Raw genomic sequence first — 27,934 nt, forward strand, 5'->3', positions numbered from 1 at the left:
TATGATTGGCTGGAATTGATCGTGCAATGCATGTTTTCAATATATACAGCAAAATGTGGGGGGGCGGGAAAGGACCATGTTGGGTTTGACTTTATGATTAGACTGGAGTGGAACATATTGTGTCGTGAACAGAATTTGAACTGAATTTGATAGTAAGTAATTTGAGATAAATTTGATTCTTTGTCCCATAAAATACCTTGAAATTACATTTTTGGGAGTTGGTGCTCTATAAACTGAATTTAATTGAATATTAGGTTAATTACTGACTTACCAGTTGCCTGTGTGTGTGTGTGTGTGTGTGTGTGTGTGTGTGTGTGTGTGTGGCCTTGAATTTGATACACTGCAGTAAGGACACACTGCTGCTTGTGGGGATCCTTAGGGAGAGGTGCTGTTTTGGCTTGTGGGTTAAGTTTAGGACGAAGGTGTGAACTGAGTCTAGGTTAGGTTAAGGGTAGCAGTCAGGGTCAGGCTACACAAATGAATACAACATGAATGAAAGCCAATGCAAAGTCCTTGTGAAGATAGAAATACATACTTTCTCCGTGTGTGTGTGTGCAGGATCTGATTAGTGTGTGAACTCACATTTAATTTAACTGGTAGAGTCGATATACAGCCTTGTAGGTTTAGACCAGAAAGCAGGTTTTTAAATACCTGCACAGGAAATCAGATTCATGTGTACGCGACCTGCGGCGAGAGGAAAAGCTGTTTCTACCTTTTTGGCCATTTTTAATTATCAGCACGTCTGCTGGGTTCAACTTTGTGCTAATTCATGGTGGTTCAGGTAGAATCATTACTGAAATTAGCTGGCTGTGCCTGTATTTGTAGAGCGGGGCAATTTCTCCAACTAACCTGCAGAACTCATTGCTCCCACTGGCGCCCTTTATAATTTGCGAGCAGATGGCAAATTGCCCCCAAATGTAAATCCGCCTCATAGACTCTTCAAACTTATGTTTATATCGCGCACGTTATGTCTCCCTCACCTAAAGTTCACAATCAGAGAGTTTGCGTGTGGCGGTGTTTCTCAAGCTGGTTGTTTTAAGGCTTCCTTGAGGTTACGTGCTCCAGACTCTTTGCACATTATGGGTTACATCTGTAGCAGCTGGTTCACTCTGAGGAGGAGGACGGTATACCAGGGACCGTGTGTGGCAGCTGCTCCCTTCCCGGGCTGCACAAAGAGAGCTGCTTTTGCAGCAGATGGAGTTTTGCTCAAATATTTTCTGGGAGACGCTACAGGGCAGAAAGGATTTCCTCGCTCCTCAAACATGGAATACAATTATTTTATGCATAATTTACTTTAAATGGAAACATCTTCGATCTGCATAACAAACACGATCAACACGAAATTCCAAAAATCAGCACGAGAGTTTGGAAAAAAAAATAAAAAAAATAAAGAAGAAAGCCTTCCTGTCTAGATTAACTGTTTCAGAAGAGAAAAATTGAAACCCGAACTTTCAGTAGTTACATAAAGCCTGGAGCCAAGCTTAGTGAAGCTCATCTGTAGGATCTAATGAAGCTGGAACACACAAAAATATTTGTTTGTCCACTTTTGGCTGGTGAATCAAAATTCCCAGCTGCTTCTGTACTGACAGGCCTGTCAGCCAGCAGTGATGCTGAACTTGGCATGGCTTTGTCTGTGCCGTGGCCAAGACACCGCTGGCACCTGTAACCAGCAATAATCCGGAGAGAAGAGAAGGAATGAGGGAGGACGACAAGAGGCTGACAAATAAATGAGATGGAAAATAGAGGCATTAAAAAAACTAAAAGCCTCAAGATTAAAAGCAGAACGTGTATATTTTGGTAATATCTGCTCCGATTTAGCTGTCACCGCGCTCAATATTAACGCCCGTGTTATTGTGACCTTCAACTCTTATTTCTCACTGGAATGAATAATCGCATCATTTATGGTGGAGCTGATTTTAATCCTCCGAATCCTGCACTATGTACTGAGCCCGATAATGGTGTGCAATAAAAGAGGAAGTATCTGCCCGTGTTTCAACATGGACACTTTTCTGAGGTGCTGCGCGCGCCAGATGGTCCAAACACCAGGGCTACACTGTAAAACAGCATCGTTCCAGGTAGCTACACAAATGGTTAATGCGACTCAACCTGTTTGTGGGGAACACAGACGGCTTTCTTCTTCACAGGAATATAAAAAGACCCAACGTTTCTCTAAAGCCTACCTGCGCTCTTCAAAGGAAATCACTCCTGTTTGCTGCTGGGGGAGCAGCGGAGTGACAGCGTCTGCCGCTTAATCTGCTCTGACGCTCGGTTCTGGCTGCTGCGTGAGCCGACGTTTGCCTCTGCATGCTCATCTGCACGCCTTCCTTTAGGTTTCAACGGTTACATGTGTGTGGGTCGAAACCACGCGTAAGCCTTCACGCAGCACTTGTGAGCATTTTCTACACATGACTGTAAATCCCACATTTGCTTGATCTGTTGTTTGATCTCTGATTGAGTTTACGTTGGAGGGAATGGGGGCTGCACAGCCTTTAAGACGCAGATTAGCCTAAGAATTACCATGAGTCTTTGTGCGGATTGGGAACGATACGTGTAGCTTAAAGTTCTTTTGATTGGTGAACAGGATATTCTTTGGTTGGGGACAATTTGGTGCTGAATTCATTGCTTATTGAAACAAAGCTTAATTTCTCCGGATTTCTCCTGATTTCAATTAAAAGCAGTTATCTAATGCACCTTAAAGACAGTGCCTTACTAAAAGCATTCAAACCCAAAGCCACTAATATATTGGGATGTTATGCAATGGATTAGAAACACTTGTGCAGTAGGAGATCAATTTTGGGAAAAAAAATCATAAAACTGTAGCATGCCTTTGCATTTACCCTCTTAACTCTGAAAGCCCTAAATAATATCAAGTGCATTTATTTAGGGCTCTATAAAGTCCTGTTTGTTGTTCTCTAATTTACAATGAGAATAAACATCATTACATTCAGTTTAGTACTTCATTTTTATTGTGAAACGCAGAGGAGGCTCAGTTTAGTTTTGAGGCTACTTTGCTGCTCTCAGTGACGTGAATTGGTGCAAGGCAAGACGAAGACTCATAAGCACTCAAAACACCAAGCTAAGAAAGCACTGCTGAGAAAAACATCGAGCCTTCCTCAAGTGGCTCTCCATGAGTCCAAATCTTAATCCGGTTGAGCATCTATGGAAAGATGTGAAAATTGCAGTGCTTAGACGCCGCCTTTCAAACGTGAGACAGCTTCAGCGGTTTGCACAGGAAGAGTGGGTCAAACTACCGGTTAGCAAACGCAGGCGTCACGCTGCGAAGTGCAGAGATCACTTTTTTTTTTTTGACAGTGAGTGATGCAAAAGACACAATATTAAAAGAAGATACCACTTTAAAAAAACAATAGAAAAATGTATCATGTTTCTCTCAATTCTATATAACGCCGATTTGTATAATGAATAGATCAACTAGAGACGCTCACTTTGCTGTAAATTGTACCAACATATTTGTGTTTGTTTCTGTTTAACAAACATTTTCATCCGCGCTTAAATTTGCCACCATAGCGACAAAAGCGTTCCAGGCTCCCAGCAGCCGCCTGGCCTCTAGCTATGGACTCTCATTTTCTACATGAAGCTCATTGACAGGATCATGCTGACTAATAGGGGAAGCTGTAAAATGAGTAATTATTGCAGTTTGGATTAGGCAAGCTGTTTCCTGCGGAGGTGCTGGACTCTGTTACGGACCAATATGTTTGGCTGCAAAAGAGGATGCACTTGCAAATTAGAAGGGTTACCATCGTTATTGGTTTAATAGATTTTCACCACATTTTTTGTTTTCTCTTTTCGTTTCGTACTTGTCCGTAAATCATTACATTAACATATATGCATATCTGCCTGCTGCAGACCGGCTGCGCTCTGAAAACTCTCAGCCAGTTCCTGGTAAGAAAAGAGTCATTAATTAAGTCTATTAATGGAGGCACTTAATCACTCTTTCAGCACAGAAACCACCTGAGAGAGAAAGAGGGGAAGGGTTTAGAAAGAAATGTCTGAGTCTTGGATCCAGTTGGATGCTCGCTACATGTCTGCTAAGCAGGAAGCAGTTTAAGGCTATAAGTGGAGACACTGGCCAGAAGAGGGAAAGGTCAAAGGCCCACAGCAGCATGACAGAGAAAATTGCTCCCAATCATTGCTTCTTTGAAAGAGTCGATACACAGGGAAAGATTTGACTCAGAAAGTCCACCATATTGATAATATGTTATTTAAGCCTGTGAGGGTGACGACTATTAGACTTTGAAATGAGTTAAAGTGCCAAAGGAAGCGTACTTTAACTGACTTGGAATCAGTGTTTCTGTGCCACTTATCTCTTGAGGTTCTCATTTCTTTGAGTAATGCGGTGACAGACGAAGTATTCAGATCCAGAAGTGCAAACATGGCAAACGCAAAACTCTGCCGGAGCAGTCCCAAAAGAAAAGCGTTTAAACATTTTACTGCAGCCGCAAAACTTTAAGTTTGCTTTGCTTAAAGTTGCTGTATGTAACTTTTTACATATTTGTTTAAACTATCACTCAATCATGACAGTATTGATTGGGAAAGACAATCTGTGAAAAAAATCAAGCTTCTCCACCTCAACCCAGTGCTGCTACTACCCTCTGCAGATATACAGCACTCCTGGTCAGAAGCAACCAATCACAACTGGGAGGAAGATCTTAGCACTGTCAATCATCCTCGTGTAAGCGCTGTTTATCTACCGTCATCGGTGGCCGTGACAACCAGCCTGAACGTTCATGACATGATTGACAGCACTGAGACATAATCACAAAATCACTCTTTGGTTCATGTTTTTAGGCAACAATTAAGATTAAGAAAATTTCCTTTAGAGTCAAGTGTGAGTTTTCTGTACTCTGGAGGGATTTTTAGAGAACTATAAACCCTGCTTCAAGTCTTTATCGGTATTCTGAAATAAAAAAAAAATCCCAATGTTTTAATATATGAATTGTTTATGAAGAGTAAAACTTGCTAAAGGTTTCAAATGTTAAAGAGGTGGTGATGCAACCCACCGTAAAGACTTGCCTAAGAAACTTTTGCAAGCAAAATATTCTCGTGCAACGAGTCAAACTGTGGATTTTATAAAAAGCGGTAAAATATATAAAACTGCTGAATTGTAAAGGCAACATATCTTGTTGGTTGATGGTTGGACAAAATTTATAGTGCATTTTCTAGTCATATTGACTTTACATCCACATTCACCCAATTGCACACAATGACTGGCAGACCGATCGGCCACTAGAGGTTACGTCTCTCGCACAGCAGCACGTCAGTATGTGGCAGGAGGACGCTGGAATCGAACCAACGACTTTAAATTTGCTGGACCACTGCTCATCCCACCAAGTCACATTCGCCCCTTGTGACCCGTTTTAGAGCTTAAATGGCTGACGGAGAGTACTGGGAAGTAGTGCAAGGTGTTCCCAGTTATTTTTTATGGGGAAACTTTAGGCATTTAAAACAAGTATAAAAGTTATAGCGCCCATTTGCCTCAGCAGCAGAAAATAAGAGGAGGACATTTTCCTTCCACTCATCCATTCATTGTCTATACCAGCTTTTTATTGCAAGGGGGTAAGGGCAAGAGGGGGGCTATTTCCAGTGGTCATTGGGTAAGAGGCGGGGTACGCTCTGCACAGTGAGTTCTTAGCGTTAATGGCTTTAATAGGGAGAAAAACAATAAAATTTAATTATTGTTTAAAAGGGGCAATTGTCTAACTCGGATCTCTGGGCATAGGTCTGTCACCATAACAAATTTTGCAGGACCATAAATTTTCCCAGAACTTATTGCGATAAACTATTACATTGTTGCGTTGAGAACATTTTCAACTCAGTAAAACAGTAGAAATGGCAACAAACAAAAACTGCAAGAACACATTCTCAAAAATCCCCACCAAAAAAAAAACCAATTATAGCAAAATCTAGATTTATTTCATGTGACTGAGGTCAAACTGTTGTGTTCACAGCCAAACAGACTTTAAAAAGAAACTGGAAGAAGAGTTAAAAGGAAATGAACAATATTAAAAACAAAATCTAAGAAGTGGCAACAATTTTTCCAGAAGTTAATATAAACGACACTCTGTTATAATTATTATTCTTTTTAAAAAAGAAAGAAAGAAAATGTCTTTAATGAATTAATTAGAATTCATTAAATTATAATGAACATTTAAACACTGGAACTGGAAGACATTTGGAAGATCCAAAAATAAAGAAAACAACAGAAACAACAAATAAAATAAATTATGAAGTCTCTGTTAACAATTTTTATTTTATTTTTTTTTATGTAATATTTTAGACTAAAACACCAGACTGAAAACTTTTATCATTCAGGTTTTGGTCAAATGAAAGAGAAAAATAGAAACAAAAAAGGCAGAAGTTTTTTTTATTTATCACGTGATTAATTGACTTATTGTTTATTGTGACTTGCCTACATGGATGCATTGCTAATAACAGTATTAATATTTAAAGCTTATGCTGTCGTCATATGCTGTACTGCTAGTAATGAGCAGCTCCAAACGGTTTACTGACGTGCAGCTAGAATAAGTTAGCTTCACACCTTGTCTCTGGCAGAGTGAGTTTTAATGTAAACTTTCAGCTGTGATGTTTACGCTTGGTTCTTCAGGTGGTTTCCTCCTCACGCCGATGGTTTTGGAGAACACTAAGGAATCCACATCACGATTCTCTTCACATCGTGCCATTATGCACTGCTGCAAGAGAGGATATCTTAACTTCTGAACCTCTCATGAATGTGATTCACAGCCGGAGGACACGCAGATATTGCGTAGCACCTGTGGGAGGGGAGAGTATGAAGGACGGGGTTTTATATTATTGTAATTTTATTTCTAATATGAGATGAACTCTCAAAATCTTGTGATCCCTGTGACGCATCTATTATCGTACAAGACAGGGCGCTGTTATTGCCGCTGATGCTTCAGTTGGGAGCGGCATGTTATTGTTGATGCTGCTGCAATATCAAGTTTGATATGATTTATAATAAATAAAATCAGTTTTAGGGTTTACAGTAAGCATTCTCTCCTGTTTTTATTAGAACTTCAATCATTTAGGCTTCAAAAAAATTTAACGATCTTAGCAATTAAGAGGGAATAATCTATTGTCATACGTTTCAGCAAGCTGAAATGTGATTGTTAGACTGTAGTGCTAGTAAATTAACTTTGTACGAGAAATAGAGCGGGAAGTAAAACCCAGATGCAGCATTAAGGGGAGAGTGCAGGCTGTAGCACATTTTCTAATATACTGGGCATTATTTATCTATTTCAAGTTTACAACTGGGGATCTGACAGAGTCAATAAAAGCTCAGAATAAAATCAAAGTGGGAAATTTGATCTTATAGGGGGTTTTTTTATAGTCTAGATGAGAAAAAGATCAAATATGGAAAGGATGTTGGCATTTAATTATCACATTGCCACAGGAGGCATCCATCCATCCATCCATCTATGAATGAATGCATAATGAATTTATGTATTTATACTTTTTAAAAATAAATTAGTTCTACGTATTCTGTTGTGAAAACTCATCTAGAAATCCTGGTGTCTTGCTGTTACACTTTTTGTCAAATTGTGGAGCGTCTGCAACTTGAGTTTTTGTCATGAAATGATCAGTAAACTGCTTGTGGGGTCAAGCGTCGCTTTCGCCTTCATGATTCGGCGTCCAAATATTTGTTGTCAGATTGCCTTCGTGGCGAAGTTTACTTTCCAGGTGACCTTGTGTCAGGAATCTCCGAGAAAAAAGTCAAGTGGAAAAGCTCATCAAAAAGACTTTCTTTTATTATCTAAAGAAATGCGGCGTTTGCTGAATATCTAGCATGCACTTTGCCTTTCAATGTTGTGAACACACACACACACACACATGCACAAACGGAAAATTGACATCACCTCAATTTGCATGAAATGATTTGAGCTATGTTATTTACACAAGACTTCCTCCAGTTAAAGGGTGAATGTGCTCGTTCAGTTCCTCTGCCTTTTCTGTTGGATTTATTTATTTCCTGTCAGGACAGCTCGTACCTTTATTACAGCAATCTGCTTCTTTTTTTATTTATTTTTTATTTTTTTTCCCTCCCTCTCCCCTTCACTTTGCTCCCAAACCGTCTGTGAGAACACCATTACTCTAGCTGCCGCTGTAGATGCAGATGTACTCGGGTCAATTTATATGCTGCAGCGAGAAAACAGATGAAAAAGACAGGTACAGCAAAGAAGGAGAGTCGGAGGGTAGTTGGAGGAGAGGAGTGGAGGTGGGGTGTGAACTCAGCAGGTTAACAAATTCAAGAAGATCTTGAGCCTTTCCCTAATATAGAAGCCTGATGTAGCTCAGCACGCCACAGCTTGGCTTGATCTCTTTCTTTGCCTCGGGCTTCAGCACAGATGATTAGGTCTTAACCAGGTCTGATAGACATACTGGATTTAAATACACAAGAGCTGCTACTCGAGTCTCTTCCCAGTGAGGTTAGGATATGTGTTGCGCCACAGAAACCAGTCCAGTTCAGTCATTAACAACTGTCTCAGGACTGTTGTTATTGTTGAGATTTGGTAATGAACTACAAACGTGTGAGCTTCACCAAACTGTCCTAGACGTCAGATCAAAACTGGAACAAGACTCCGGTGATTTTCTGGAGGGCAGTGTGTGTTAACATCAGCAAAGCAATGAGCAAACATAAGCCGGTACATCCACTACTGTGCTTGCTTGGAAGGGATCCAGACTCTTTGATTCAGCAGGAAGGAATTATCCACACTCCTCTAATGCTGGAAAGAAGAAGTGTTTTGTTGAAGTGGGTCGGACATGAACCTCCCTCCGTTTCTATATGGAAGTCAACACTCCTACATGTGTCTGTTTTTAATAATAATTGGATATTATGCTGAAGGTAGGATGAACGTTTCTCTGCAAAAATGGAAGAAGCCTCTATATTATGAACTTTAATTTGGTCTTTAGGGTGTTCTGTGCGCGATTAAATAAATCGTTCACGTGGAGTAAAGTTTGTGTTTATTTACCGTATTTTAGAGCGCACCAAACTATAAGTCGCATCAACAAAGTTTAAATTAAAAAAAATAAAAAATGGAAACGTACATATATAAGCCGCACTGTTCAAAACGTGGGGGAAAAGTAGCGGCTTATAGTCCGAAAGATACGGTACTCAATTTTGCTTTGTAATGCTGATGTCTAGTCCTGCTACGCACCACCATGTGACTAACCAGCTGTGTAATGAAATTGTGTTATGAAAGAAATAAACATGTTAAGAATTTGTAAACGAAATGGTAATTAACGTAATAATTACATAGGGTTAGTACCTAAGAAACTAATAACTAAACAATAATATGAGTCCCAAAATGTCTGAGCAGTAGAATAAAAATAATAATAATACTAAGTAGGATAAAAACTAATCTAAAAAAGAAATATACCACTCAGATGAGCATCAAAGTCATACCTCTCAGTCTGGGAAGGGTTACTAAGACATTTCTAAGGCTTTTGGAGTCCAGGAAACAAAAGTGACAGCCAGTTATTTACAAAAGTATTAAACATTAGCAGACATTTCCAAAATGTGCCATATTTTTCAAAATGGCCCTAAAAGGGCAACGATAAGGAGGTCAGAAAAGCATCTTCAGACCTCACTCAGAGACACTGGACAACAATGGCTTCCATGATAGAGTTCCAGGACAACAAAACCCCCTGCTGATCAAAAAACACCCAGGGAATCACACTTACCGAAAAATATTTTCAGGATCTCCAAGACTTTTAGTGGAACTTTGTAGAAGATGTTTTTCCCTGTTACATCTGGACTGAAACAAAGTATTTGAAAAATGGAAACATCGTTCCAACAGTTAAACATGGTGGAAGTTTTTCTTTCTTGATTAATTAAATGCAATCTGCATAAAGAGTAAAAAAAATAAAATAAATAAGTGTTTATTCAGCTTAAAGCAGCTCAAATCATTCTTGGTTTAGCTGCAGAATTCATTGAAATTTGACTTGGTATAAAGCCCAAAAACGTACCTTTCAGCAGGACATTTTCAGCATGTTTTTGTTGACAGTGAGCTCATGCAACCATGACTGTATTGTTTCATCAGTGATTATAAGCTTCCCCTATGCAGAAACAAGAGTAATGAGTTAGTGGGAATGTGTAGTTTATAGCTCCACATGCACTAAAGCCACTGACTTATGATTGAAATGGCATTCATTCAAAGCAATCAGATTTTACCTCAAACTTTGGCAGTTTTAGAGGTTTGTTTTCAGTGATTTTTCTCAACAACATGACTGCACAAATTATGCATATGAAATATATTTCTGTAAGAAAATGTGCCCATACTGTTGCAAACATAAAAAAAAAAAAAGACAAATCCAAAGGTTTGACGAGAGCCTGAGCTCTACAATACTCAGGTCTCTTATAAAGGAATGTCATCTACCTGCCTTCAGGGGAGAAGAATATGTGACGACATAAATTGTTTTTATTTTCCACTATGCAGTTCAGCTGTTTTATTTGAATCATGCATAAAATTGTCCCTGAAAAGTTGCAAAGCCCGTTTGTGGATCACAATGAGGGGCTGCAAATTTGCTGGAAAGAAGTTTCATATTTCAATTTCGGTTCATCCATTCGCTTTATCTGTATCCCAGAAAATAATACAGAAAATCACATCAGAGCTGAACATCATGGTGTTTTTTTTTTTTCTTTTTCTTTTTCTGTCGTCTCATTTCCACAGGTCGCGCGTGCCTGTTTGTTAAAGCGTGTGTGTGTTTGTGTGTGGTTCATTTTTCGGGCCACTGGAACTGTGGCATGTCGCTTGCAGCGTGTCAGACCACGTTAAGTTTTGAAACTCAGCCACTAAACACACTTTCTCTCTTTTATTTCCACGCAGTGATTATATTGTGAGGTCTGAAGGCGCTCCTCTGCTTTTCTGAGAACTGTAAGCTGTGACGATTGTGCACAGACCCTCAAATTAATCGTGCGAATTCAATATAATAACAATAAAAAAAAAAGAAATTCATTCTTTGTTTTTTTTATACTTCTGATCAGACCTTGCTTTTTTTATGCTGCTTTAAATTTTGTAGTGAATCTGATGCTCTGTGTTCCCTGTAGATGGGTTTTATTTTTTCCATCTTATCACCATGTCAACCTTGTTTAGTAGAAATATCTCATGTAGGCGGCTGTTGTATGAAGTTTATTCAGAATTTAAAAGCTCTCTCTCTGAAGCCTGCATCAGTCGGACACAAAACTGTAGATTGGTTTATGAACGTCTCTGTCGCTGCATGCGTAGCTGTCTCTGTCATTAGCTAAATGTCCTGAGTGGTGCAGACAGCCCCGAAGGTCACAGAAGCTATGAATTCTGGAAGAAGAAAAAAAACACAACTTGTCTGCAAGCAAAAGACTCCAGTCATTTTTATTAGACTTCCTCTCATCTCTTTTTAATTTAATTTGCCCAAATATGTATGAAGACTGATCACGAGCCACGAATTCAATCCACTATGTAGCATTTGATGATTAGAACGTCTGGCCTGTTTTTTTTTTTTTTTAAGATCTGTCTACCATGTGCATTTGTGGACTTTATGAGCTAATTATGTCTGCCTTGGTTTTTATTTACGCTCAGACTGAAATGCAGATAAACATGGATTTGCCTTCAGGGGCGCAGCAGCTACTATCACTGTCAAGTTTGCAGATCAAATGATTTGACTAGAGCTTTTTTATTTTACTTCTGAAATATTTCCTAAACTTTTGTGTGCCTGTAAAAGAGAAAAAAAACTACTTGGAGAGAGCATTGCAGCTACCTGCTGCCAATCAAATACATTTGATTTTTATCAGTCATTAGCCATTGCGACAACGTCTTTGAAACTAGCAAAGTTTTAGATTGTGTCAGTAGGGAAAGACGTCAATTTGGCTTTAGGGCTCATTTTCAAACAAAATTCAATTCATCATCCTACAGGCAGAAAGATCATTCACAACTTTTCCCAGTCTGTAGGGAGCTTCCTGGCCAAAATGAACATAAAATGACAGTGAAACACCGTCAGAACCGCAAACCAAACCAGTATGGCTTGTTTGGAAACCTAATTTTTAAAAAAAATAAATGTGGCAGAAAAACATGAGTTTCCAAAGTTGCGTCTAAAAGACCCACATCTGAAACGATGTCTTTTGCACAAATTGAACCAAAGTAAAGTTGGCCATAATCCACAGACACGTGTTTGGAAAACACTAAGCTGTTCGCCAAACAAATTAAACGCGTCCGTTCACTGCCTCTTCTGCTCGTCTGAGTTACGATGTCACATGAGCCTCGTCGCCTTCTCCAAGGTTTGCATATTTAACTTTAACAAGTCAAATAAGAGATCAATCCAGCCCCTTCAAATCATCAGCCCTGTGGTGAATCTACAAATGCATATTGAAATCCATATTGAATCTGACTCACATCCACAGTCTGCACCGGTATCCTTTCTGTGCGTCTCATTTTCTCCTTTGTTTGGTCTCTCAGAGACGAGCAGTCCCCTCTCCTCTTTTGTTTTTCTCGCTTTGCACTTTGCAGGCTGGAGATGGGGAATAGATCAAAAGCAGAATGGATGAGCTGTTTTGCCAGATCCCCCCAGTCTTAAAGGATTTCAAGGCTGGGTGAGGCTGTGAATGTGTTCCTTGGCTGCGTGTGCATGCGTGCGTGCGTGCGTGCGTGCGTGCGTGTGTGTGTGTGTGTGTGTGTGTGTGTGTGTGTGTGTGTGTAATATGTATGTACATGCAAATTTATGTGTATCTGCCTTAGAGCCTCTGTTCCTTTGTGCCTACAAGTTTGCCTCTAAGTCTTAGTTTTTATCAGTCAGCACTGTGCACCCTCGAATGCCTTCCAAGACTCGCCATGCACCATATTTTAGCTGTCGAAGTAGCAAAGAGGATTTGTAACCCTATAGGCATTGTTTCATTTGCTGCTACTTCTAGGCATTATCTGCTCTCCAAAAATCTGCACAATTCCTAAAAAATATTCGTGTTTTCTATTTAAAGGCAGTTTATATTTACTGATCAACTGATTGCTTAAATTTACCGATGGGAAATACAATGTTTTGGCTTGATGTGCAGTACTCATCTTAAACCGTTACAATCTTAACAAAACATTTGCTGGGCTCACATGCGACTCTCTTGTTAATTTTCTAGATTAAACCATTAGCCAACACCGCTAGCTATTAGCCAGGACAGTTGGGCGATAAGTTCAGGTTCCAACGTTTTCTTTTAGGGAGTGCAAATTGTGTTAAAGTTTTGGTAAGCTGTTGCTCAGTGCTGTTGTTAAGCAAAAACTAACTCCTGTTGCAGCTCTAACTCTCCAGAAGAAGAAAAACGTTTCTGCTCATGCAGCTCTCGGTGGCTCCTCGGCGCGTTCTCGTTTTGAAGCTTTGGAGTCCAGAACCGATGGCAGAAATACAGGCTGGTGTTGTTTACGTTTCAAACTTTTTAAATGGTTTCTCCATCATTCTACGTGACTGACTTGCAATCTGCAGATCCAAGAGCTGTGACTAAGTCAAATAGAAAATATCAGGTTCAGCTGAAGTCTACACAGCAGCATTGTGCCCAAGTCCCAGCCATCATGAATGCACAAAGGTGTGATGAGTTGCTAACTTTCTTTTAACCTGTTTCTAAGTCTTAGGTACAGAAACAAACCTGCCCTGAAAGGCGCAGACCTTTTTATCCCTTTGCCGTTAATAATCTGCAATATAGAACTGAATCAACATCTGACGTCTCTCTGTTTCTTTCCACTGTTATCTGTGATGTGTAAGGCCAGGTCAGAGGTTATGAAGATACCCCTGTGTAATAACTTTTCAGCAGCTTTATTATCAGCCTGTGAATTTTTAGCTTTAGTCTTGACCTCCTGTTTGATAGCTACAACTATCTCAAAACGGCTTAATAAATTAACAATAAAAACCACTGGCAGACGAAATGAGTAAATCTTTTAATTCTTGTTGCATTCACTTCATAACTTATCTTAATGTTTTAATGTTTTTTTGTTTTTGTTTTTTTACATTCATAGCAGGGATCCCATTGGCAGAGAGAATGCCTAATGTCACTGGACTCTACCAGCTGAGTCAAAATGAGAAAATCTTACCTGATTTATGTGTATTTCTTTTATGTGCCAGTAGTATAAATGTAAACTACCATCTGTGCTGCTGAGAACAGTCGGACCGAGCCAACTTCCATGACGTGAGCAAAACCTGGCCAGATCTAAATCCATCTGCTACAGCTGGACATCTTTATTCTTTAATGAACAGTATGAAAACACCCAAACATGGATTTGGGTTTCTACAGTGAAGGTAACAGATTTGTTTAATGCAGCAGGTCTAAATGCTCTTTAGCCAGATCAGGTTCAAATTAAGAACTGAGGTAAAAACAGAGTTTTTAATTGACCAAGTAGTTAATCGGGTGAGTTTGAAGCCAGTGGTCTGCACTGAGACCTGGATCCAGCAGGAGCCAAAACAAACTCTTACATACATGCTGCAGATGTGAGTCGGTCCAATTACGGCAGCCATATGGAGATGAGTTCAGTAACTGCAGGTGGGAGGAAGATTTATCCCAGTTTTACCCCGTGTACAAACAAACGTAAAGACTCCCACGGAAATATATTTCAATTGTTATTATGAATGCTATTACCATCAGTTGTCACCTCATGTAAGAAAAATGTATGATTTTTGGTCACTATTTGATATGAGATATTCTAATATAAAATTTTGCTTCTCATTAGCTGTAAGCAGAAAATCATCATAATTCATGTCAGTCTGTGTGGATGTATGAGTCTGACCTTGCAAACATGATTTAGTGGAAATGACTGAGCTTTTTAATATTCTGATCTATTGAATATCACTGCACAACTCTGAAATTTTAGGAGTGTGTTACTCAAGTGGAGCATCAAAAGCTGCCAGCATCACAGATTCTGCATCAGTTTTTGGGTTGCACTTTGCAAAACAGACTTAAAATGGACGAGAAAACATTTCAGTATTGCAAAATCTCATTACATTACCATGTATTCTGACTGTTTTGTGCAACGCCGAGGCTTCTTCTTTATGTATTTAAAATTTGATGAAGTTTATCCTCTTTTTAGAGCTGATTTTATCTTCCTACTACTCCAAACTGCCCTCTCTACACGATCTGCTGCAGGGTACCGCCCCGAGCAAGATGTTTTACTGGAAGTATGTTGAAAAGTCAACTTACCGGTAACTTCTGTCAACATATGGATGCGAAATAAATGGTGAAACCAGTGAAGAAGTTTACTGGTATCTAAGGTTAAAAAGTTGTTTGGACTGATCAAACGGGCAACTCAAGCTTGACAAAATATTAAATGACAGGAGCAAATTCCGACAAACATCTTTTTTGGTGTTTGGTGGGGAAGTGTTCAGACTGATGTCAAATAGCGTTCTGCAATCTGATGGAGGGAGAAATAAGAAAACACTCCCATGCAGCATTGTAAATTCAAACAGATTGCTGCTGCTTCCACAACTTCAAATGTCTTTTATCATTAAGACTTCTGCACAGTCGACGAGTCCCTGTTTGGACATAGACTGGCATCATTAAAACACACGACCCTTGTAATGCTATTCTGAGAACAGCTTCGTTGCTGTCAGTGGTCTGTGTGTTTGTGTGTGTGGTCACACACACTGGTCCGAATCAAGCTGATTGTGAAGCCTTACAGATGTTTTCAGAAACTGTTTGGACCACGCAGTCCATCTCTATGCAAGTGATGAGCAGGGACTGTTACTGCCAGGGCAGCCATTGTTTGTCATGTTTTCTGCTGGGAATGCAACACTTGACGCGCCGCTTTGAAATCCTCCTCTGCAAGCCGGAAGACCTTTCCCTCAACTCAGAGCTGATGTTTCATGACAGACGTCGACTATCGCCATCGTTCGCCATAATGTCAAATAATGATCAAACTCACTTGCCTTGTTATTAGAGCTGCACACGTCACAGATGTGGTGTTGTTGTTGTTGTAATATCGATCTGTGTGTTATTGTGACAAAGTACTATCATGCTTTTACTAGGACCTAAATTTAGGCAGGAGGCAGGCAAGTTCGATTCAAAGTGGATGTTTAACGATATTAAAGGTGGACATAAAACAAAGGTTGAAAAAAATCACAGGGAAGGAGACGGAGATGGCAAGAATAGGATCTGAAAATGACCCAGGGAGCATTTGTAGTTGGAGAGGGAGGGATTTCAAGTAGCAGAAAAGGTGAGCGAAAGGAAGAAAAAGCAGGAATCAGAAGAATGAAAAAAATATGTACTAAAACCTACCAAAACCGAGAGGAATTCATGCTTTACACACCAACTAGACATTAAGCTTGTTAACTGGGTCTCAATGCCATATATCAACAGACCTAAAACAAAAGCAAGGGCCTAAAGAGAGCTTAAAGGGAGTTGGTCCAAGCTGCTGCTGGTCCAAGAAGCAGTCAGATAATTTAGCGAGGTTACATAGAGTGGAACGGGGGACAATCTAGACCAGCCCTTGAATTACGACCTCTGGAGTTTCTTTCTGTTGGTTGGCAGCAGAGTCACGACTATGTGCTCTCCTCAGTCCCTCTCGCTGTAATGGCCGGTCTTTTCCACCTACGCCACCACCTGTGTTTGTGTAGCTCCCGAAGTTTCCCCACAGCGTCGCCCTTATTAGTCTCATCGCTGCTGGCGATGAGTCACAGCAGAGAGCGTTTCTGCTAAAAAGTTAGCCCTTCATCCCACTCACTGCGCCGTAGAGAAAACGTACGCAGCAGCAGCTGCACACACACTGTGGTTCACTTGAAAAATGCTCTCACTCTGAGGGAAAGCGAGTCTTGTTTTCCTTGGTTAGATGTTCGTTAAACTGGTGGTGGCTGGCGCACGTTGTCTTCACGCACATGAGGCCGTCATGACACAAGTGAGAGTTTTTCCTCAGAGGCTTGGAAGGCTACTTTACTTCAGCTGCGCAGACAGCAGCCACCCAAGCGTTAAGCCGCCGCATATTTCCGTCTCGACTCGAACTCATTTACGTCCCTGTGACACCTGAATGCATTGGCTTCACTGTAAGTGGGGCGTGTGACATTATGCTCGATAATGGTAGCTGTTGCTTTCCCCACGTATGATGGATGCGCCTGTCACAGTGCAATGCTGCTACACCGTATTGGATACAACGTTTGTCTGACAGACGGGGGGGGGGGGGCGGAAATAAAAAATCAGCCAATCCTGACGCTTCAGTGGTCAACCGCCTTAATCTTTTCCTCATGCTGTAATTCCGGTTGCAGAATGAACCCGGGGTAATCCCTCACAGGGCGCGCCGTTCCACTTGTTGTCTCTTTCTGTTTCTTGTGCATGTGTCTGCTCCTTGCACGTATTTCCCATCCGCATTGCCCACAAGCTTTCTCTCTCTGTTGTTCTGCTGCTTTCTTTTGTTCTCTCCGCCCTATGTTCTGTCCATCTAACTGACTGCTCCATATAGTTTGTCATTGATTTGCTTTCCATTTGCCAGCCTCACCACACCTACTCAGTGTGTGACTGACGTTCGTCTTGCATCCATCTGCTCCTCTTTTCTTTTTGGTTGTGCTCCTCTGTTTTCTTTCCCCTCTTAAAAAGTCTGTTTCTCTGGAGACCAAATGGTTCTAAACTCTGGTCTGAATCGGGCTCCTCAATGCACAGTAATTGTCTTTTCTCTGCAGAAGATAACACTGCTTGTTTTGTTTTTTTGTTTCAAAGAGATTTTAACGTTTAAGCACTTTGTGTAGTGGCAAGTTATGTCCTCAGTCCTAAGGCATCGCTTAATACCTTGTTGTCAACCTCAGCTTTCAAACAAATGAGCACATTGGCTGAAATTGAGACTGTCTAGCCGCATTAAACATATAAAAACAAATAAAAGGATTTATTAAAAGCCAAACATCAATCTTTTCTTGACAACACAATAGCTAGTTTATGTGCCGTAAGCTTAATTGTGGTTTTTATGTCCGATCAAGGCAGGCATGTTTTTCCTGTGTAGATAACGGCCTCATTTTTAAATGTGGTTTTAGATCTGGGGAGTGACAACCTTTCGCAGCCTTTAATTTTGTCATGGACATGGCGCACTTACACAGGATATTTATTATTTTTGCAGTTTCTTCTTGTTTTTGTGGTTGTTCCGTTTGGGTTTTTGAAACCTCCTAAACAGTTAAATATCTATCAAATGTATTTTTTAAGTATTTTGTATGAGTAGCCTTGGAAAAAAAAAAAAGCAAAAACAAACAAACATTTGGTATGTGACAAAATATGAGTACAGCAAAGTCAACACAGCTGCTTCGAAAGCTTCCTGCCACATGCCTCCTTATAATTTAAACCTGGCCTTGAGAAACTGACACAGAGTGATTCTGCTCTGACATAAATGTTCCTACTGATGCAGCTCGGTGACGCAGTATGCGCATCGATTGAATGGAAAAGCACTAATCACGCTCCAACCCAAACAGACTCACCTCCACCGACCTTCTCGCCTGCTCTCTTTGAGCATCTGCTGCTTGCGTCAGAGACACTACAGGCTTTTACTCAGCTGCAGCGTTTGACGCCCCGGTGAAAACGGTTCTCTGTTTGAAAGTACGCAGCTTCCTCTCTGTGTGACAGAAGCAGGAGTCAAATAGAGCCTCTGCTGGAGCTGTGATTGTAATAACCTTTGTTTCATGGGATGGTATGTTGTTTCTGCCTCACCGAGATTGACGTGACACAGTAGGATTCGCTTCACGTTACAAGTTACACAGTCTGCACCATTACTGCTGAGTGTGCTTCAAAGACAATGACAGAAGATTACAGATGTTTCATCTGAGCCGTTTGATTAATGGCAGAGTGTGCGGCTCACTGATAAATGTTTCATCAGCTTAATTAGCGTTTTACAGTTTGTCAGTTCAGCTTTTAGACTACTCGCTGTCATCCTTTCATCATATTTGTGCTCCAATATGTAGTGATTATCCGCACACTTTATTGCTTTTTGATTCATAAACAACGAGACGCCTCAGCACAAAGACGCAAAAAGTATTACCGCCCCATAAATTTTTTCTCAATTTTCCCACAATGTAAGCACCATTAAATGCTCTTAAAAATAAACATCTAACAAGTACATACTGATTCCCCCTCTAATCTGATGATGATACATAAAATCCAGTGCAACCAATTATCCACTGAAGTAATCAAAAAAGAGTTCTCCTTTGCTGTTCAACAATCTGAGGTTTGTTAGAGAGCATCGGTGAGCAAACAGCATCATGAAGATCAAGGAACCCAGCAAACATGGCAGGGAGAACATGTTAGATACATTTAAAATAGGGTTAAAGTAGTCTCATATAAAATATCACAAAGTCTGAACTCTGCATGGAGCCTGTTACGTCCATCATCTGAAAATGAAGAGCATGGGGACTTCAAACTCACCAACGCACTGATATGATCGGTGTTAATCAGAGAAACAGCCAAGAGGCCCATGGTGACTCTGGAGGAGCTACAATCCCAATGGAAAAACACTCAGGAGGGGGATACATGTTATTGGTCGTAAGTTTGCTACACCCCTGTAGGGCATACAGCAAACAGGTGGAGTGGTAAATGGCCTGTACCTGCGTAGCACTTTATCCAGTCCAGAGGACGCAAAAGCGCTTTCATTCATTCACCCATTCACTCACTGCAGTCACAGTTTACCGGACAACCTCCTACCTCCTCCTCCACTGTCGCCACTAGAAGAAGGATCAAAACAAACTTTGATTTCTTGTTTCCACTGACTTGTAAAACACTCTGTCCCAAGAAGTACCGTCCATCCACCTGAAGACATGGCTGTAGAGTATCATGTTGTGGAGATGTCGGAAAACTGTTCCAAGGTAGTGGAAATTTTGCAGGAGCTGAGACAAACAGCCAGATGAAAGCTTAATTGCATATTAGAATAGCCCAGTCAAAGTCCAGACTTCAACCCAAAGCAATAATTTGTGGCACAACTTAAAAATTGTTGTGCACAGACATTTTTCATCCAACTTGCCTGATGTTCAGCTGTCTTGCAAAAGAAAAAATGGAGGAGCAAATTTAGTGTTGAGATGTGAAAAGCTGATAGAAATACTCAAACGGATTTGCAGCTGTAATCACGGGAGAAGCTCTGAATACATCCTGCTGCTCTTGTTCTTTCAGCTCCCTGTGTTTTCACGTCATTTTCGACTTTTAATTGCATGTCTCTTATTTTTCACATCTTCTTCTCTTGCTATAACATGAATTGTCCTTCGGGGATACAAATAAAGCTGAATCTAAATATCAAATTAAATCTTAAATTAAAATTCACTTTAAGTTTGAGGTCTTGATGCGCCAAAATGTGAAAGGTTTTTTTTTTTTTTTTTTAGGATATTAACTGTCTTGCAAGCCACTACTTTTTGCATGATGCTTTGATTCAAAGTAATGGTTAAAGTATGAAAAGTTTCCAGTCTTTGGGAAACAACTTCTCTTCGCCGAAGCATCTGAAGAACATTAGATCTCTTATTAATGCGCATCTCGAACAAGGGTGACGAGCGGGCTACCATGGGGTCAGCTCTCTCTCCCTCATCGCTCTGACTCTCCACCCACTCGTCTCTGGCTGGAGTCGAGGTGCCACCTCATCCCATTAGCCTCTCAGTCACCCTCATGCTCAGGCTTTCATGTCACCTGCTGCGCCAAGCCAAGCTAAAGACTCCCCACCTCCCACCACCTCCGCAGGCTCTGGCAGCTGATTGTGTACACTGATTGTGCAACGGCATATTTCACTGGCCGCTTTTTTTGACCATACTGCGGTATATACGTTCACATTTTCTCACTCCCCGGCCTCCTCTCTCTCATTCCCACTCCTTCTCTTTCTCTCTCTTTGCCTCTTGAGGCAATCAGTGGCAGGGTGTGCAAAGAGTTGAGGGAGGTTTGAGGAGCAGTGTAGTCTGTTTGTGTGAGCAAGGTGCTGTTTTTCCCCCCCCCCAACGAGTGCACCACAGGAAATGGAAGGCAGGATCTTTTTGATCATGCTCTCTCAAAGGAAATCTTTGATTCTGGGAGCTGTCTCTTCCTCCCCCCCGGCCCCCTCTTTTTCCTCCTTTTGATATCGCTCACATCAGAATTCATCATCAGCGTTGGAAAAGTGGTTAAATGGCGTCCAAATCCAACGCGGATCAACATGAATGGGCCGAAATCTCTCGGCACTTTCAGCAGTTTAGCTGTGAAACAAACTGTGACCATGTTTTTTTAATAACACTTCAATCATTGGTGGTTTAACACCGTCTCTGGCACGACTCCAGACACTGAAACTTTCTAAGTAAATGGGGAAGCGGTCTCGTGAATCAAGAGTAACTGATACCATCTTCAAGTCTAAAATAGATAATATGTTTTATGTTCATTATCTTCACTTATTCATAAACGTCGAGCGTTGATTATTATGATAAACGTTTTCTTTTTAATTATGAAAAGCAGAGACAAAGGTGTGTTTTTTTTGTTGTTTTTTTTTCAAGCTGTTGGAAGATTACAGACAATATGTTTTTTTTTATGTTATGTTCTGAAAAGTGCTGCATTTTGGGGGTTTTGAGGCAATAACTTCCACAGTAATAGTAAGTATTATTGCATTTCACAAAGTTTGAAGATAGTCTTTACAGATTGACTTTTGACTGGAGATTTAAAAAAAAATGTTCCACAAAACCAAAAAAATAAATAAATAAATAAAATTCACACGTTTAAATGCTTTGTTGGTCTTTTGTTTGTCTTTGGGTAAAAACTCCAGTGACAGTTTCAGTTTCTGTAAGCAACAGATACTGAACTTGCATGTTTCTGCACCAGCTGCATAAATAATTATAGTATGCAATGCTTACAGAACCCTAACACTTCATCGTATGAACTATTACGAAAGTTACAAGTGAATTTTAAATCACCTTACTTTGCATCCGTCGTACTTGGAAACAAACCATGTGCAGAAATGGCATCTATCTATCAATACAGATCAGATCAAAACTTTTAAAAAGTTGTCTTTGTCGTTTTTTTTACACCATGACTGTAAATCTGTAACAGATTTGCATGAAAAATTATTCTTAAAATTAAAATCTTTGAAAAGATCAAGTAAAATCTAAGTAAATAAAACAAAAACAAAAAAATAGATATACACATTAAAGCTGCATTGTTTAAAGTATGTTGGATTTATAAGCCTGAGCTGCATAAATGAATGAAACGGGAGATGTGAATGACAGACAGAGCCAGGATGCACGTTAAGACGCTCTGTGAGGTAGAGGTGTTAAGTTCCACTCGAGCTGTGCAGAGTCTGGCTCTGCACCGCAGGATTTGCGGGTAATTGCTTTAATGAATGCATCCTGTTGCCTCTGATTGAACACATGCCCTGTGCACATGCCTCCATGAGCCAGGCACGTTATTTTTATTTCCTCCGGCGTTTCTTTCCGAGTTTCCCTGACGCCTCACCTCACGCCGCAGAGATCTCCCGCCTTGTTTGAAGGTCACACCGATTCTCCGATAGTGAGAAGGGAGAAAATTAAGCGCAGATTGTTTCTGTTGGCCTTTCCCAGCTGATGGACTTGGTGACTGATTCTTTGTTTGTATGCGTGTGTGTCTATGTGTGTGTGTGTGTGTGTGTGTGTGTGCGTGCGTGCGTGTGTCGCTCTGTAGATTGGCCTGTGGCACTCTGAAGATGGACTGTCCATGGAGAGAACTCTTCCATCAATCAACGTGACAGACACCCTCTTCAACACAACTCTTACAATCACAACAATACTGGTAAGGGCCCGTATGCACGGGCAGAGTGACACACATGCATCGGTTGTTCGTGTCTTTTCTGTTTGCCCAAGTCCCTGGCTGTTCTGCATGTGGCTGACATCCTGCTGTCGACAGAATATTACCATATCAAAAACCCATTTTGTGTTTTCAGATCCAAACTCAGCCCTCCTGGGATCAGAGGAACTGTGGCTGCTCTATTGTTTGTAACTCGAGTACCTTAGATGAGGCTGTATCACAGTGTGTCGGCAGAAGCTAATAATTTACCACGTCAACCATCTTCAGCCTTTGTTGGGAGTCGCTTTGTGCCTCTGTCTCTTTGACATTACGTCTCGTGTTTAATATTTATGCAATTTCACTTCGGTTTATGTCTTCGGTATTGTGTGAATTTCTTCAAATTTATTTTCGGCAGTTTCGCATTTGGTGTGAGCTGATTTTCACTAGATAGAAGGATATGAACTACCATTGAAAGTATTTTTTTAATCAGCTTCACACAACAGTGCACGTCAAAAAGGAACTTCACTCATTATAGCTTCTTTACAAGTTCTTGCAATTTTCTAAACGATTCCCCCGTGAGTGTAAATCCGGAACAATTTACCAATTTTCCTGCGAAGATTAAGCTTTTTATTACCTCGTTTCTAAAATAAATTTGGATAATGTGAAACATAGCAATAAAACAAGAAACGTTCAGCTTGCAGGAGCTAAGTTTGAAATGACAAAGACAACATATGAAATACTGGCACTTACATGCTGTTTTTTGGTAAGTATGCACATTCCAGGTCCGTTTTTGGAATAGTAGCACTTATTGCTGCAGCTTTTCCCCCCATTTTTATTTATTTGTGTGAAAACTGAAGAGCTGTAGGCTACCTCATCTGCATGTTTTATTTTATCGTGCACCAAATGTTTTCAGCAACTGTTGGATTTTTCCAGTTGTAAAATGTGTTAAATGTAGCTTGGTATTGTCATTCATGATATCTGAAGAATAAAAAAAAAAGAAAAGACATCACATATGTTGCTCTCAAACTTGTATATATTTCAACATTAATGGCAGCTTCACTGAGGTGAAAACTATGCAAACCTTGTGCACTTTTGCTCCATCACTGATTCTTACTGTTGACTACTTGCCAGATGGTCTCCCTCGTCTTTTGCCTGGAGGATGTCCATGTTTTTCCCACATCTGTGATTTCCAAAAAGTTTCAAGTTTAGATTTTTTTTTTGTTTGTCACACCACAGAGCAGCTTTCCTCTTTAGATTAGTTTCATTTGAAGTGGCCTCAGCTCCAAAGAAAAAATTGCAAACGTTTAAGTGGTGATCATAGTTATCCAGTTTTTTTGTTGTTGTTTTTTTCCCTAACACATAGATGATGGTTCATCACTATGCTTCAGAGTAAAAACAAACTTTTTAAACCAATTTTATTCAGTCTCCTTTGACGTTGTCTCTGCTTTCCATGCCAATAATTTGACCCATGTTTAAAAAAAATCCAACCTCTTTTCCACAACTAGGATGTGGCTGTTTAAGAAACGAGACGTTTCTCATTGCATCAGTTGGGGATAAATAACTTGTTGGCAAGTGGAAGACCATTTCATTCAGTAACTATCCAATAGGATAGATATCCAATCTCATACCAGGCAATGCATCTCATTGTGATGAAACCTTTCGATAATGGTACTTTTAATGAATGCATTGACAACCACTGCGCTAAAGAATTTACATTTCTAATTCAAAATTTTCAGATTATTTCCAGTTTTATGTATTGGCATTATAAAACTCTAAACCAATGCATTTACAGAGAGAGTAGGCAGAGGCAAAGTCTGTAGCACGAGGAAGATGATCAAGAAAAGAAATAGTTATGGTAAAACCTGGAACAGTTTAAGCGCTAAAGAGCTGAACGGGAAGAGAAAAAGAAAAGCAGGCAAGAAGGTGGATATTGTAACTTTACAGGAATTGAGAGAAAAGCAGGAGTTACAGCAGGGCCGGTTGAATAGGCAGATAAGTCACGCCTGGAGACATGTATGAAATAGGCTAAACTACAGAGTGCATGTTAGCATGACATTTAACATGTAACCTTTTGTCTGTTCATATTTTTAAACCCAAATGTCTCTAGTGGGGTAGCAAAAATCCTGCCATTTTTCTTTCTTTCTGCCTTAATCCCTTTGGGAGTCAAACTGTATAAAGTTTTGACCTTTTTTCATGACTTTTTTTTTTTTTTTTTTTTTTCAGTTCACTGTACTGAACTGAAAAACTGTTCAGGTGTCCTGGCATTTCTGTTAATCCTTTTCTCAAGTGGTTGTTGATTAAACAACTTAGCTTCAAGCTTCTTGCAGCTTTTTTATTGAGCTTTCTGACACAATAAAAACAAACATGTAAATGAGTGTCTACAGCTTTGGATTAATACCTGTTTCTTTGTCAAGTTAGAATCTGGTCAGAGGCACAAAACGCTCTAGGACAGGTTTTCTTAAGGAATCACTTTTTGTCTGACTGATTCTTTTTACTGTTGACTTGAATTGTTGCCCAGCTGCCCTGGGAAGGTAAGAGCCAGGTGATGAGCAGTGTCTGACTTCACTAAATATTGGTTCAAGGAGTTCAAGCCAAGAAGATCCATGACCATATGGCTATTCTACCAAAAAAGGAAAAAAAAAAACTGTTTGGTGGAAAGTGTTGACAATGATTTACCTTCTAAATGGTTCTGTCTTTGAAGCTCCACCTACGTGAGTGTTGAGTGTTTGGTTGCCTCTTTTACCAAAGCCGTTCTTCACTGATCACTGAGTAGTCGAGCAGTCAGGTTTACAGAAGGTTTGGTTGTTACAAACCTTTTCAGGGCGTTCATTACTGCCTAAAAAGGTTTCTTTATGTTTCAGAGACTTGTGCTTTGACACGATATAGTTTTGAAGGTCAACAGCCCATTAGTTTGATTACCTGATTTCTGTTCCTTAGACACGTCTGTTCGCTTCTGAATTATGGAACTTAATTTACTCTCCAGGTGGTAGAAATGTCAAGTTTTATGTTAAATTTTCAAAAATGTCAACTAAACTTTGTTTTGTTTTATTATTCACTTTAGTGAATGGAAATAATAACCCAATTTTAGCGTAGCTTTGTGAGAAATGTGGAGAAAATGAAATACTTACCAGATGCTTCTGTCTAAAGACCTCAACAAACTTTGTGTTTTGGCTTTAGGCAATAAGCAAAAAAAGGATTTTTGGATTTTACTAATGACTTTTTAAGACAAAAAGGTGCTGTAATCAGGTAACATTAGAACTAATCGGTGTGGCCATTAAAGGAAACATCACATGAGGCATAAACCCATTATCCCACCGAGAGGTTTCATCATTACTAGTCTCATGGTGTTTTGGTGGCTGGACAGAACTGAAGAAATGATGGATGGTGTTTGCAACACTTCAAAAGATACAAATTATTCCCCTAAACTTGTTTGTTGTGGTTGAAATGCCTTAAAAGGCTTCAGGGTTGTTCAGATTCAGATCACCGAGAAGAAGAAATGTTGAACTTAAATGAAAAACTTTCAACAAAATACACTTATACTTGCAGCATTTGCCTCCTCATAGAGCTCTATCTTCCATTTTAGTTTTTGTTTCACATATAGGAATATATTTTAATAAACATATAAAAATATGGAAAGTTGCTTTCAAGTGATGATTTTATTCATTAATGGAGAAAAACTGTTCATCTGGCCCCATGTGAAACAGTAATCCTCCCCCCAACACTTCTTTGAAATTGAACTCTGCTGTCAGAAAATGTGGTTAATTAAATACTCATTTTAAGGCCACAAAAAATTTGATTACTGCTACACATTGTGTAATCAATAAATCATATAAACAGACCCAGTCTGACAACACAAAGTACAATAAGATCCCAATCTAAAGAAACTTGAGAACAGATTACCGTATTTTCCGGACTATACAGCGCACCTCACTATAAGACGCACTCAAAGCTTTTGTTAAAAAAAAAACAAACAAAAAAAACAACAACTGGAAACGTACATATATAAGTCGCACTGGGCTACGCTGGTGTCTCCGCCGCTCTCGGTTTTCCACAAGGACTTAATGAATCTGCTATTAAGGACGCAGCCCTGCGTGTCCAACGCTGAACCATGGATTCGTTCACGCCGATCTTACAGGCAGCGGTTATTGATCTGTACTGCCAGATCGATAACCTTCAACTTAACGCGGCATCATATGAACTTCTTCGTGTTGTTTCCATGATGAGGGGGTATGAGTTTGAAGAAATTTCTCCGTCATGCCTGCTGCTAGCATGTGTTTGTTCTAAATGAAAAGTACCACTTTCTTCTTCCAATTTTGACTTGCGATGAGTCCCTTCCTGCTAAAGCGCCCCCTGGTGGTTGAAGAAAAATACAGACTGCTGCCTCAGCCTTACCTGATGTAAAGTTACATACAGTCTGTGACCGATATGGCGATTGATAAAAAGCCACGTTTAACACCATACATTAGCGTAAATATAATAAAAAATTCCTTACAAATATTTTTAAATTAGTGTTAGAAAATCTGTGATTGTGATTGCAAATAAAAACAAAAACATCAACAAAATCCTGGATGGGCTGATCGGTGTGAAAAGGTTTTCAATATTACGGTATTTAAGTTTAAGAAACACTTATTGAATCCTGAAACAAACAGCTGTTTATTGATATTTTAACAGTTTAATGGGTTTTATCAATACATTTTGACCCTTTAAAAACATTCAGACTTTTGCGGCCCAGTATGAAGATGAGTTTGACACACCTGGTTTAGACGGTAGAGTTGGTTCAACTTAATAAACGAGGTAATTTATAAACTACATTTTCAAATTACTCAGATTATCCTTCAATGTTGTTCAATGATCTGAAGCACTCGAGCGTAAAACTGAATAAAAAAACAAGGAAACCTGTAAGAGAGCAATAGTTTTTAATCGCATGGTGTTCTGGCTGGAATGATATTAAACATCCAGCGTGTCTGCAGGGAGAAGACGACCTTTCACTGTGTCACTCTCCTCTAATGCAGGGTGACCCAATTCAGCTGGGTGGAGTTTCGCACCCACTCAACATCAATAAAAGTAATGCAGCACTATTTAAAATCTACTTCATTGATTAATCGACTGCTTTTTTTTTTTTTCTAATAAGATGCTCTGAGTTTGGTTTTGTTTTTTCTCTCCCCTTTAAAGAAGCCGTTCAGTTTTTTTTTTTTTTTTTTTCATTTTTGCCTTTTTTTTTTCACACCCTCCCAACAACTGAAATCTGAA

At 39.8% G+C, this 27,934-nt stretch overlaps 1 protein-coding gene across 6 annotated transcripts in view; it reads left to right on the forward strand.

Moving 5' to 3' along the window:
- Window positions 1-27,934, forward strand: part of grik4 (glutamate receptor, ionotropic, kainate 4) — a 358,938-nt gene that overhangs the window by 295,124 nt on the left and 35,880 nt on the right. For all 6 annotated transcript variants that reach the window (XM_015036702.1, XM_015036703.1, XM_015036704.1 and 3 more), the window contains one exon: window positions 22,583-22,690. In XM_015036702.1, coding sequence (XP_014892188.1) covers window positions 22,583-22,690 — 108 coding nt within the window. The remainder of the gene's footprint in view (window positions 1-22,582; window positions 22,691-27,934) is intronic.

Source organism: Poecilia latipinna, unplaced genomic scaffold (genome assembly GCF_001443285.1).
Source record: "Poecilia latipinna isolate Pla-1442-1.1 unplaced genomic scaffold, P_latipinna-1.0 Scaffold376, whole genome shotgun sequence".
Lineage (NCBI taxonomy): Eukaryota > Metazoa > Chordata > Actinopteri > Cyprinodontiformes > Poeciliidae > Poecilia > Poecilia latipinna.